General features: G+C 36.0%; 1 protein-coding gene across 4 annotated transcripts in view; it reads right to left on the reverse strand.

Moving 5' to 3' along the window:
* KIF2A (kinesin family member 2A) overlaps positions 1 to 13,852 on the reverse strand; it is a 79,392-nt gene that overhangs the window by 28,380 nt on the left and 37,160 nt on the right. For 2 of the 4 annotated variants that reach the window (XM_044224030.1, XM_044224045.1), the window contains exons 2-7: positions 8,321 to 8,415; positions 7,704 to 7,823; positions 5,578 to 5,632; positions 3,458 to 3,523; positions 2,738 to 2,838; positions 691 to 786 (exon numbers count right to left, since the gene is read on the reverse strand). In XM_044224030.1, the coding sequence (XP_044079965.1) occupies positions 691 to 786; positions 2,738 to 2,838; positions 3,458 to 3,523; positions 5,578 to 5,632; positions 7,704 to 7,823; positions 8,321 to 8,415 (533 nt within the window). Of the gene's footprint in view, positions 1 to 690; positions 787 to 2,737; positions 2,839 to 3,400; positions 3,524 to 5,577; positions 5,633 to 7,703; positions 7,824 to 8,320; positions 8,416 to 13,852 lie in introns of all 4 variants that reach the window. The other 2 variants (XM_044224022.1, XM_044224038.1) reach the window with 1 other exon arrangement.

Consider the following 13,852-nt stretch of genomic DNA (forward strand, 5'->3'; position numbering starts at 1 on the left):
AGCAAGGACTAAAATATATACAAAAGTGTTACGAACAACAACTCTCTGAAATCCTAAATAATACTTCGGCTTGACACAAATGTATTTTATGTACTCAGGGTATTCTGTATATGCGAGGTCAGATATTATTTTTCTTAAGTATCAATTACTCACAAACTATTCCCCTGTCCAAAAAATTCTCGTTCTTCAAGAGGAAAGTAACTGAGTAATAGGAAAGCAGAATACTTTTCAAGCACTAGATTTCTGGTCTGGTATGGTCCTCAACAACCACTAAAAGCTAGACTAACATTTATTTTAAAATATCAAATTAACTAATAGTAAATTTGTATGATAGTGGCATCTATAGGTCAAATCAAAGAGGAAATAGGCTTGGAACTGGGATAAAATTTTCAATGATGGTCAGAAAGAAGAATGGGTCTTCTGACATCATTCCTTAAACTGTTGTTCTGCTCTACCAAGGACAGAGTCTTTGCTTTGAAAAGAACATCTCCGTGGAAAGCATGTCTGATTAATCAAATTATGGGAGATAAGCATAAGTATGAATGATTTCTTGATATTCACCTTAAAACATGAGGAATATACACCCATAAAGAAAGAAACTATACAGCTAAATCCAGTATTAAGTGGGCACTGAACATTTTTTTAATAGCATAAAAAAATTCCAGAATAATAGTTTACAAAGAATCTTACAGGATCTGCTGTTGTTAACGGTCTATAATCCAAACTTCCTCTAAAGTCTCTGATCATACACATAATTTCATAATTTGGGTTTGTAGCATCAACATCCTATAGGGAGACAGAGAAAATTCATCATTTATTATCATTACAAAAATGGATATTATTGGGTGTGGTGAAAAAATAATGAATACTGTTTTTCTGAAAATAAATAAATTGGGAAAAAAATGGATATTATTGCATTTGTTTTTTTTAAAAGATTTTATTTATTTATAAATAAAATTGCAGACATTGCAAGTAGGCAGAGACAGGTAGAGAGAGCAGAGAGAGGGGTGGAAGCAGGCTCCCCGCTGAGCAGAGAGCCTGATGTGGGGCTCAATCCCAGGACCCTGAAATCATGACCTGAGCCAAAGGCAGAAGCTTAACCCACTGAGCCACCCGGGGACCCTGCTTCCCCTGCCCTCTCTGCCTGCCTCTCTGCCTACTTGTGATCTCTGTCTGTCAAATAAATAAATAAAATCTTTTAAAAAAATAAATAAAGCCACTCTTGAATTATTTCAAAAGTTCATCTGTTACACATATAACTTGATTAACCTAGAAAATGAAGCAAGAGAAAAATAGGGGTCATCATAAAAATCAATAAAGAACTCTAGAAAAAATGAAATTCTAAAAAAATTCATTTAATCAGATTTTTCTTCACCATGTTGAACCCAGTGTTCCAGCAAAACAGAAACATGGATTCGTTTATGTTCATTTCCTGTTCTGTTCTCAAAAAATTTAAAAACCTAAGGCACAGTAAAACCACCTCAAATGGACAGGACTTAAAGGAATCAAAAGACAAGATCATTTTGGAAATCTTTAAAATTCAAATTACTGAATGTTGGAAAGTTGTCTGCATTTCACTTTTCTGCTTCAAAACTGAGAAAATTCAGATTAAGACCCATGGAACAATAGTTAACTGTCTCTCTTAGCCACGAGTAATAAATTATTAAACATTCTAAGAAGCCAGATTTTCTTCCTGCACCACGTAGATTTGCTTTGAATATAAATTTCAAAACTGTTACTGAAACTTACTTTCAATTAACTTTCTTTTAGGAAATAACACCAACTATGTCAAAAAGTGAATGTTAAGTTAAAATTAAGAGATAACAAAGAGATATGAAAGTATTATGAGGTTCCCACAGGAAACACCAGGTGGCATTGGTGCTAAGTATCAGTAGATCTATCTGTATTGTGTTTTACTTATTTCAAAATCCAACTGGCTATCTCAGATCACTTTAAGATATAACCTGATTTATTCAAGTTGAATTTTATACTGGTTTCATAATTCCATAACACAATACCTTTATGATTAAGGGCATTTGAATGTACTTCTAAATAAAGAAATAATCCTGTTTTAATAGAGAAACAAGTTCTAAGAATATAATAGATATAATACAAACACACTAGAAATTATATGTAAAGAAACATAATTTCCAATAGGTGAAGACCTATAAAGAGTTAAAAGACCAGTCTTCTATATAATTTTTTCATAACAATGAAAAACAGTTTTGTTACCATCTAAAGGGAACATGAGAGGCACCACAGAGACACAATTTTTAATATCTAGCATAAACTCAAACAGAAGGAATCTTCCCTTTCGTTGTGATATGCTGAATTTACTAACCATGGAAAAACAACAATAAAATTTATAGTGTAATTGTCTACTTTATAATCAACTACTTTAACTAGATATTCTTCTGAATATATTTTAGAACTTTTTACAAAGTCAGTCTTACTATTCTTGAAAGGTATAATGGCTGCATTAGAATTGTAACACAAAGAACTATTATTCAAAATAAAACAAATGTTAGGACTAACACACCCACTAAAACATGAAAAGTACATGTAGTAAAAGTCTGTTACAGTATTTTCAAAGGTTCACATCATTTTTCATTATCAGTTTAGATCTCAACTAAAGGAACTATATTGAAATCTTTAACTGAATGCCTCTACAAATCACTTTGACTGACACCATCTACATCTTCAGTTCATGCATAAACAAAGTGTTTCTGTTACAAACCTGGGCTCTTTTTTCTCTAAGTTCTTGCTGCTGTAGTCTCCTTTTTTCTCGTTTTTCTTGTAATTTTTCTACTTCTTTCACACAATTAGATTTTCTACGTGCTGAAAGAAAAAGATGAGCTGTTGAAGTAGACCTTCTTATTTACAGTTCTGTACTTACACACAAAAATGTTAAGTATAATTTCACCACATACACCCAAAAAATGGTACACAGTGACAAGGCATGCCTTTAACAATTACGTGAACTTATGAGCTGCTTTAACAAAACCAGGAACAGGACAATATACAGATAGCAGTCAAGAAAAATGACTGATACATATCATCTCTTGGTTTACAATCACAGATGTATAAATTGGAAAGGATCAAGAAGTATAAAATTCTTCCATAACATCTGTCAAATTGTGATCTGACCAGAATTTCAAATTCAAAGCAAGTGGAAAGCTGTTATAATTTTGTATTTATAAATCTTCTTCAAAATATACATTTCAAAACCCAATTAACAGACTAAATTAATAAGAAAAAAACATTTTTCCACAGTGGTAAAATGAAATCTGCAATCAAGCTTATAATTAGACTCTTTACCATTTGGGGACTTCTAAGGATGACCAAGAGAGAATACATGTATGCCTAGAATGACTGAATCCTTGATACATGATTTACATACAAGGGGGTCCAAATTCCTTTTTTGCAGCTTGAACTGGAGATATATCTGAAATACTACCATTCTGTTGTGCAGAGGAAGACTGCTCAGGAAGCTGACTAGGCCGTGCACGTGCAGAACCAACCACTGCAAGTGAAATGAAATTTTTAAAATTCAGAACAGAAAATCAGTAAAGGTGAACCCTAGTAAAGGAACAGAGATATCTCAAAAGAACTGATACTTACGAGTTGTCAGTTTTCTACTTATGTGGGTATAAACAGAATATGTAATAATTAATTCTGTTCAATCAACTAACAAACCAAGAGGTTTTCAAGGTAATGTGTGCAGCGACTTAGACTTCACCAAGGTAATTTTAACTACAAAACTCAATCTGAATAATTTATATAAAAAAACAAAGCCAAGGGGCACCTGGGTGGCTCAGTGGGTTAAGCCTCTGCCTTCAGCTCAGGCTATGATCTCAGGGTCCTGGGATCAAGCCCCACATCGGGCTCTCTGCTCAGTGGGGAGCCTGCTTCCCGCCGCCCCCACCCCACCCCCCGCCTACTTGTGATCTCTCTGTCAGATAAATAAATAAAATCTTAAGAGAAAAAAAAAAGCAAAGCCATGCCTGACTTTTAATAATCATTTAAAAAATGTCAGTGTGCAGGGGCGCCTGAGTGGCTCAGTCAGTTGAGTGGCTGGCTTTTAATTTCAGCTCAGGTCATGATCTCAGGGTCCTGGAATAGAGCCTTGAGTCCAGCTCCGTGTTCAGCAGGGAGTCTGCTCCAGGATTCTTTCTCTCTCCCCCGCCCCGCCTCTGCCCACTTGAGCTCTCCCTTTCTCTAAAATGAATAAATAAATCTTAAAAGGCCCCCTAAAATATACATTTAAGTGTACAAAATAGAAATTTTAAATTTAAATGCACTGTCATTTTGAAAAATTTATACCATTCTCAAGTACATAAAGGAAAAACACACTCCTTCAACCCACCCTGTAATTCCAAATCCCGCTCTTTGCTCCTCAAACATGCAAATATTTCCCAATGTATGTTATAAAAGTGAAAAGATAAATATAAAGTAGAATATAAATACCACATTTTACAAAGCAATATACAGTTTCACAAGATTCAAAGGAAGGATAGTGTTTAAGATGGAGGACTTTCTCTCCACCTCCAATGTCTCTTCTAATACCTACGCCTGTCCTGTCTCCCCAACCCCACATACAGAGAAACATCACCACCAGAAACATCAATTCTGAATTGCTGAAGAGTAAAAAAGAAATTAACTGTGCTTCACATTTCCTTACTGAAAATACAGGAAAAACATGCAATTAACTATAAATTGTACCTGTTCAATTTTTCTTTAGCTGATTACCAAGTCGTGAATCTTTTGGGAAGACTGTTAGCCAGAAAGTCAGGTAAAATGGGATTAGATTAATAACTCTTGTGAACTCAGTTAACTGACTACTGCCCCATTCCTTTCTTTCTCATGATACTCTTCTCAAATCTACAAAGTTATTGGGTAAAGGAGAGTAATCAAAAATTGCATGTAACAGAGTTTCATATTCATCACTTACCTTTATAAATAATTTTTTGTTATTACTCACTTTTTTTTCAAGATTTTAATTATTTGAGAAAGAGAGAGAGAAAGAGAGAGTGCATGAGCCAAGGCAGGGCCAGGGGAGAGAGAGAAGCAGGTGGAGAAGCAGGCTCCCCACTGAGCAAGGAGCCCAATGTGGGGCTCAATCCCAGGACCCCAGGATCTTGACCTGGGCCAAATACAGAAACTTAACTGACCGAGCCACCCAGGCACCCCTTTATATTGACATTACTATATTAGGAAATCAAGAAGATACCAATCTTTTTTTTTTTTTTTTTTTTTTTAAGATTTTTATTTTATTTATTTGAGAGAGAGAGACAGTGAGAGAGAGCATGAGCGAGGAGAAGGTCAGAGGGAGAAGCAGACTCCCCATGGAGCTGGGAGCCTGATGTGGGACTCGATCCCGGGACTCCAGGATCACGCCCTGAGCCGGAGGCAGTCATTTAACCAACTGCGCCACCCAGGCGTCCCAGAAGATACCAATCTTCAAATTAGCCATATAAAGTTTAAATCAATAATAATGTCAATGGTAATATTCACTTTTGATTTACCTTGTTGGGACCATACTAAGTTAATAGACAAAATTAATAGATAAATGTTTACCTCTGTTATCTCTTGGAGGAGGGTCATTCTTAATAGAAGCCACAGTCCGTCGATTCTGTAAGAGAAAAATAAAAACGTTCATTTTACTTTCTCTCTTTACTCCTATTTATAGCTTGGGCTTCCTTTAATAAAACAAAAATAGGTGAACATAATATAAAACTAAATAGAAAAAACACTATAAATAATCTTCTAGTAATTACTACTAATGCCATTATTCAAGTTTGTTTATGTGAGTATTGCCCACCACCTCTCCAGAAAATGCAATATTCCAGAATAACAAGGCAGGTACTCAGAAAATGCAATATTCCAGAATAACAAGGCAGGTACTGCTCATATTAAGTCATTCGAGCTTCAAAGCAACCCTATCGGGTCATTACTATTATTATTCTGGTTTCATAGATGAGAAAACTGAAACAAAGAGAAGTTATTTCAGTAAAGGGCATAGTTTTAGCCACCATGCTAAGACCACATAATACATTTCAAAGGTAGGTATTACATTTCATCTCTGGATGTCAGAGTAATCAATAAAATACTGGCTTTAGACAACCTACTGTCTACTATTAAACTTAAACATCAAAATACCATAATATGTTATCATTTTTACTGAAAGACTTCATTAGACTTTCAAAGACTTCGAACTGCAAAGTCTAGGGCAGTAAACTCTTGATCCTATCCTTTATTTACCAAGACTTCATTTTATTCAACTGAAAAAAGGTATCAAATAATGGCTCTCAACGCGAGAGAGAACATTTGTACATTTAAATCCAATGGGTACTATTAAAAGAATATTGATACAATGGCCTCACTTTAGAGAAAATAAAACTGAACTTCTAGGAGTGGGCAAAGCATCAATATTTTGAAAAGTTCTCTAAGTGATTTTAAAAAGCACAGCAAAGGTTGTTTTTTGTTTTTTTAAGATTTTTCATTTATTTGATAGAGAGAATGAGAGAGGAAGAGAGCATGAGAAGGGGAAGAGTCAGAAGAAGAAGCAGACTCCCCACCAAGCAAGAAACCCGATGCAGGACTCGATCCCAGGACTCCGGGATCCTGACCTGAGCCGAAGGCAGATGCTCAACCAACTGAGCCCCCCAGGCACCTCACAGCAAAGGTGGTTAATGACATACAAAGAAAGATGATCTATAAAGATCCTTCAAGGCTGTGAAGCCAAATACGAAAAACAATCCATCTACAAGTCATAACTAATGACGTCTAAGCAGTGACACTCAATGTGCTGAATTACATGAATTGAAAATCTGCCTTATGTTCTCACGTATAATTTAAAAAGTAGAATGTTTTGCTGATATCGTTAAGCTTCTATCATACGTTATCTGGATGCTGATGTATGTCTTCCCTGTAAAATAACAAGTTTCTCTAGGGGTAAAGTCATGTCATTCATCTTTGTGTGTGATAAAATCCACAATGTAGAAACATTAATAAGTGCTTGAACTAAACACATAGAACTGCAGATTCAACAACTGTGACCAACTACCTGGTTTTCAAAGAGCTGAACGTAAATACACAATTTTAATAGTGAGAAATTTCAGTAGGAAGGAAGAGGAATTATCTTTTAAAGTAATAAAAAGGGCAAGGCTTTTATTTTTATAAATGTTAAACTGTTAGGGTAAATAGCATGGTCTTAAAGTTTATCTTCACAGATAACACAGTAGTTAAACTGTACACTGTCATTTCCCATCTTTCTTTAATAAACATAAATAGCAGAATTACTATTTCCAAAGACTACTGGAGTGGGAAATTATTATGAATAATAAGCATTCTTTCTTTATCTAAATCACATGTAGTCACTTAACAAACACTGACAAATGGTTTTGACATCCTATCTCCTGGGGAGCTATTAGTCTTAGGAAAAATCCTAATCAGGAAAGAATTTCTAGGACTTTACCTAATAAGTATTGTTAACTGTGAACTGGACAATCTCAATCCTTCAAAGAATGTATGCATAAACATGACATATAGAAGGCAAAAAGAACTAAAGTTTTATTTTTTTAAAAAAGCAAACTAGTATTTAAAATATACTCTTAACAGCCTTTTCATTTTAAACCAGAAAATACATACACACACATGCACATACACCCTATACACCTCTACTCTAAATTTTCCTTACTAACCTTTACAATTTTATTTACTTTGGCTGAAGATGTTGGAGGTGGAGGTGTCTCTGGACTGGGTTCAATTTCTTCATCAGGTACAAGATCAGGGTTAAGTGAAAAGATGCTCTCAAGGTCAATCTGTTTTAAAAAATGCATGTATCTTCAGAGTACATTTTGACAATTAACCTTTTATATTACAAATTTACACAGAGAGAATGACTGTTTAATGATCTCATGAAAAGTACTGAAAACAAAATTATCTACAATTACAACCCATATATTAAAACAGCTATTAAGACTGCATTTTATGGTCTTGATAGTATGTCCTATCACTTACAATGTACAGGAAGAATCTACCTTTCTTTGAAATGTTTTAATCATGTGTAAATTTTTCTAGAAATGATAAAAAATACATGCACTACATAAGAAAGTATATACTTTACAGTTTATTTTATATTTGGAACCTTGACTGCAGGACTAGAAATAAAATTTAGCTCAGTGACAGGCATGCCAGGATCAGTCAGTGCAGCATGCGTCTCTTTATTATGGGGTTATGGGTTTGAGCCCCACACTGGGTGTAGAGATTACTTAAAAATGAAATCTTAAAAAAAAAAAAAAAAATTTAGTGATCATACCTCTTTGCCTTTTGTATCTCCATTTTCTATCCATTCAACAGTTACACTTTCATTATCTTCATTTAAAGACGTTACCATTGCTTGATGTATTCGGCCTAAGTGGGAATAAAACATACATTTTAATCCATAAATTATGGTATTCCTAAATAATGCCAAATATAATTTCATAACTTATAAACTTTTGAAAAACTATAATACTAATTTTCTTACAAGGGATTTCCAGACTCACAATCAGGGAATGACCTTTGTCCATGCAATCATTAATCAATGTGCTGTCGAGACTGGAACTCAAAAAACTGAATAAACTGTAAGTGTATTTTCAACAAACATGAAAAATGGTTACACCATGTCAGAGAATGGCTGAAATCTTATGCCATTATATAGTTCTAATCATTACAAAGTTTCCTTACTACGAGATGAACTGACTATAGAACAAAAATTCAAAAACCAAATTTTTACACTAAAACACTTCTTATGTAAAAACCACTATCAGGGCGCCCGGGTGGCTCTCTCTCTGCCTGCCTCTCTGCCTACTTGTGATCTCTCTCTCTGACAAATAAATAAATAACCTTTAAAAATCACTATCATATATTATGAAATTCACATTATTTTTATTAGATTGAGAAAAGTATTCTAAGTCCAAAAGGCTAGGAAATGTAATCTAACATCTATACCTTACTTTCTCAGGTAGCTCTAGTACTTCCTATCTGTAGAGAAAGGACGTTATACCTAATGTATTAACTTTGTTTTCCCTCTTAAAACAGACTGTGGATGTTGTTAATAAGAATAGAACTCAGTAATTATTTTTACTTATTACAGAATATTCCATTATGTTTATTACAATTTACTTCATACCTACTGATGGTCACTTAGGCTATGTGCAATTTTTTGCTATTATAAACACTGCAATGAATACTATTGTACATGTGTCATTATACATTTGTCAGAGTATTTCTTTGGAACAAATTCCTAGAAGCAGTTTGTTAAGTTTTGAAGCGTTTGTGTACTTTTTACTAACTTGTTTTCATCTTACCCACCCACTCATTAATTAAAGAAGGATAAAAACTATTTGTTATAGATCTGCATCTTCGTATTATTTAATAAAATGCTGAACATATGGAATTTTCACATGCATTTGAACCACAAATCGAGATATATAGTATATAAAACGAACAATGTTACTGTAAATAATAAGGCGCTTACTGAGATAAATGGACATTAGAGAGCTGGGTGTTGGGGGTAGAAAAGAAATAACCTAGGAAATACGTGGGAAGATTCAAGGGAGAGGCTTATAAAAAGTGAAAATTGGGTAATATATTCACTGCAATTTAATATGGTAAACAGCCAGAAGAAGTGGTATGTGTCAGTCAGATCCACCAAGAAGCAGACATTGAGACAGGTGGATAAGAGTTTTACTGTGAAAGATAAAGGGGGGTACAACAGGACTAGACATGGAAAACTTTCAGACTCAGACTGTGATACAGATCTGAAACCTGTGAAGGAAAGGGTACATAAAATAGGACTGAGCAGAGAAAGCCTCAGACCCTGACACAGATCTGACAAAGTGTTAGCCAACCCAGCAGGGAGATCCAAAGCAAAGACTGTCCCACACTGGGACAAAATGGAAATACCCTAGTACCCACATGATGCCCAGTCACTGGCTGGAGGTTTCCCAGGAAACACAAGTCCTCAGCACAAAATCTAAGGAGCCTAAAACTATTAATACCTAGAGGCTATGAACTATAATGCACTCCCTGGAGCTGAAGGAGTGGTAAGTTCCTTAAAGGGAGATCCTAAGGGGAGATCCAAGCAGGTATCTACATAGATGGCTGCAACAGGATATGAAAAAAAAAAAAAAAAAAAAGAGAGAGAGAGACTGAGTTTAACTGTAGAAGAAGTAAAGAGTGGACCCCAGAGAGCCATGAGTTGCCCTGATGATGGCCATTACAATCTAGGAGGAGCAACCACTGCTACAACAAACCCCACATTTATCACCATCTCCACAACATGAGTGGTGAGGCTAAGAACGTCAGCTACTGTCTCCCAAACCTACCATCCCTGACAGCCTCAAAATAGCAATACCCACTAGCAGGAACAAGATAACTGCAGGAAAGGTTTTGGGAAAAATAGAGTATTCTAATTTAAGACACTGATAGGATTTTATCAATAGCAAATGACTCCAAAGAAGATGTACTTAAACACTAGACAACCATAAAGAATAACTTTTGACAAGAAATGGAAAAGTCGTAGCTGAGGTTGCTGAAGAGGAGAGATAAGGGATCTCCATGCCCAACAGAACTGCCACAATAATGAGAATGAGGGAAAGCATATAATGTTGCAAAAGCAAGACCAACACCACATTCCTACTGGTAAGCATCTACTATAATATTCCAACGTCCGTTGGGGAGTAGACTATAAGACCTATCTCACAGGGACCTTAATCTCCAAAGATAGCCTAGGGACATGAGTAACAAAGAGGATAAAGAAAATCAAGATTTTCTTTTCAAAACCCATTCTCAGCAAACCTCAACAACGGTACCTCCAGAAGTTCAATTACCAGTAGAAGACACCCAGAAAACCTTAAGCCACATGTTAGCAAAGTCAAAAGCAGCTGCTCCATTAAGGTTCCTCAAAAAGATGAAAACAGAGCTACCCTATGATCTAGCAATCACACTACTGGGTATTTACCTAAAGATACAAATGCAGTGACCAAAGGGGCAGGTGTACCTGAATGTTTATAGCAGCAGTGTACATAATTAGCCAAACTATGGAAAGAACCTAGATGTCCATCAACAAATAAATGGATAAAGAAGATGTGGTATATATACACAATGGAATACTCTACAGCCATCAAAACCCCCGAAATCTTGCCATTTGCAACTATGTGGATGGAACTAGAGGGTATTATGCTAAGTGAAATAAGTCAATCAGAGAAAGACAATTATCACATGATCTCTCTGATATGAAGAATTTGAGAGGCAGAGCAGGGGGTTGTAGGGAGGAAAAAAAATGAAATAAGATGGGACAGGGCAGGGAGATAAACCATAAGAGACTCTTTTTTTTTTTTTTTTAAAGATTTTATTTATTTATTTGAGAGAGAGACAGTGAGAGAGAGCATGAGCGAGGAGAAGGTCAGAGAGCGAAGCAGACTCCCCATGGAGCTGGGAGCCCGATGTGGGACTCGATCCCGGGACTCCAGGATCACGCCCTGAGCCGAAGGCAGTCGTCCAACCAACTGAGCCACCCAGGCGTCCCCCATAAGAGACTCTTAATCCCAGGAAACATCCTGAGGATGGACACTGGGGAGGGTACATGCTATGGTGAGTGCTGTGAATTGTATAAGACTGATGAATCACAGACCTGTACCCCTGAAGCAAATAATACATTATATGTTAATTTAAAAAAAAAAAAAAGTCTAGAGGTTTAGAAAGGTAGACCTGAGAAAATGTTGGCTTATCTCTACCATGGTCCAGTATACTCAGCCAACAAGAAGGGAAAAATATGAAATTTCAGTAAAAAGAAATGAATAAAGACCAGAGCTGAATGAATGAATCAAGTTTTAAATGTTTGCTTTTTTCTGCCAGGGGATGAGATAACCAGAAATACCTGCAGTATGAGGTTTTGATTATTTTTATCAAAATCTGTCTCTAGAAATTAAGTTTCAAGTCTAACTTTACCCAATATGCCTTTAAAGTTTTTTTAAATTGCTTTTTATATAGTTCAAGTGAGATACTCAAATTTCTCATTTTTAATTATAATAAAAAATAATTTTTTCCAAAGCATCCCATTTCTCTGGTTTGAGAAAATTCTGTATTCCAACTTCATTAATTCATTGCCCTTTGACTCTCTGATTCTCCCTTTACTTTATTGTAAATTACATCATATACATTTCTACATTAAAAAAAAGGGGGGGACGCCTGGGTGGCTCAGTGGGTTGAGCCTCTGCTTTCGGCTCATGTCATGATCTCAGGGTCCTGGGATCAGCCCTGCATCAGGCTCTCTGCTCAGCAGGGAGCCTGCTTTCCCCCTCTCTCCACCTGCTTCTCTGCCTGCTTGTGATCTCACTCTCTCTATCAAATAAATAAATAAAATATTTAAAAAAAAAAAAAGAGGGAGAGCATACACCTGTGTATCCACCACCAACCTAGTTAAGAAACAACACCTCTGAGAGGCACCTGGCTGGTTCAGATGGTAGAGCATGAGACTCCTGGTTTTGGGGTTGTGGGTTCAAGCCCCACGTTGGGTGTAGAGATCACTTAAAAATAAATTTTTTTAAAAAGAAACATACAATACCTTGGAAACTCCATGTGCCATCCTCCCTATGTGAATCTCCCTCTCTTTTTTCAATTTTTAAGATTTTTTTTTACCATATTTCCCGTCCCTCTCTTTTTCCCCCCCCACCACTAGTAACCAGTATTCTATATACTGGAGTTTTGCCACCTACAAATGTAAAACTCATAATATACCTGAACAGCCTGGCTATTTTAAAACTGTATAAATGGACTGACACTACTTTAATATACTCATTTCTGTTGTGCAAAACTACTTTCCCCAAGATTCATTCAAGTTGTTGTAAATAAGAGCAGTTTGCTTATTTTCACTACATAGGAATATGCCAAAACTTAAACTACTCTGTTGATGGACATGTGTTTTCACATTTTTACTACTAGAAACAATGGTGCTGGGGCACCTACATGGCTCAGTTGGTTAAGTGTCTCCCTTTGGCTCAGGTCATGATCCCAGGGTCCTGAGATCAATCAAGCTCCACATCAGGCTCCCTGCTCAGCAGAGAGCCTGCTTCTCCCTCTCCTGCTGCTTACTTATGCCCACCCCTCTCAGTCAAATAAATAAATATCTTAAAAAAGCAAGACAAAAAATGGTCCTATAGGCATCCTTATACATGCATACTGATAAAAATATGCAAGAATTTCTCCAGGATGTGTAAGAAATACAGAGTACATAGGTCTGTGCCATGTTTTCTAGAGTGGACAGACCTAGAGTGATTTGTATCCTACTAACAATTACTTCAAATCCACATGATACTTAGTATTTGTCAGATTTAATGTATCATACTGTGGTTCTAATTTCTCTGAATTAATAAGGCTGTGCCTATTTCTGTGTCTGCTGGCCATGTGGGGCCTTTTGACTGTTTTCTTCTTCCACTTCTCTGAAGAAATTCTCCATATATTCTTGGTACTAATCTCCTGTTACATGTGTCGCAAATATTTTTTCTAAATTTGAGGCCTATCTTTCCACTTTATGATGTCTTTTGATGAATTTCAATTTATTAACTTTAATGTAATCAAATATCTATGTCTCCATTACAGCTTTGTATGCCCTCAAGTTCTTCCTGACAGTCAGGTCATTACAACAGGTTGACATTTTCTTCTAAAGTTTTACAAAGTCCTAGGGTGCCTGGGTGGCTCAGTAGGCTTAGTCTCCGACTCTTGATTTCCCCTCAGGTCATGATCTCAGGGTGGTGAGATTGAGCCCTAAGAACTCTGTGCTCAACAGGGAGTTTACAGGAGATTC

The sequence above is a fragment of the Neovison vison genome, chromosome 1, assembly GCF_020171115.1.
Source record: "Neovison vison isolate M4711 chromosome 1, ASM_NN_V1, whole genome shotgun sequence".
Classification (NCBI taxonomy): Eukaryota; Metazoa; Chordata; class Mammalia; order Carnivora; family Mustelidae; genus Neogale; species Neogale vison.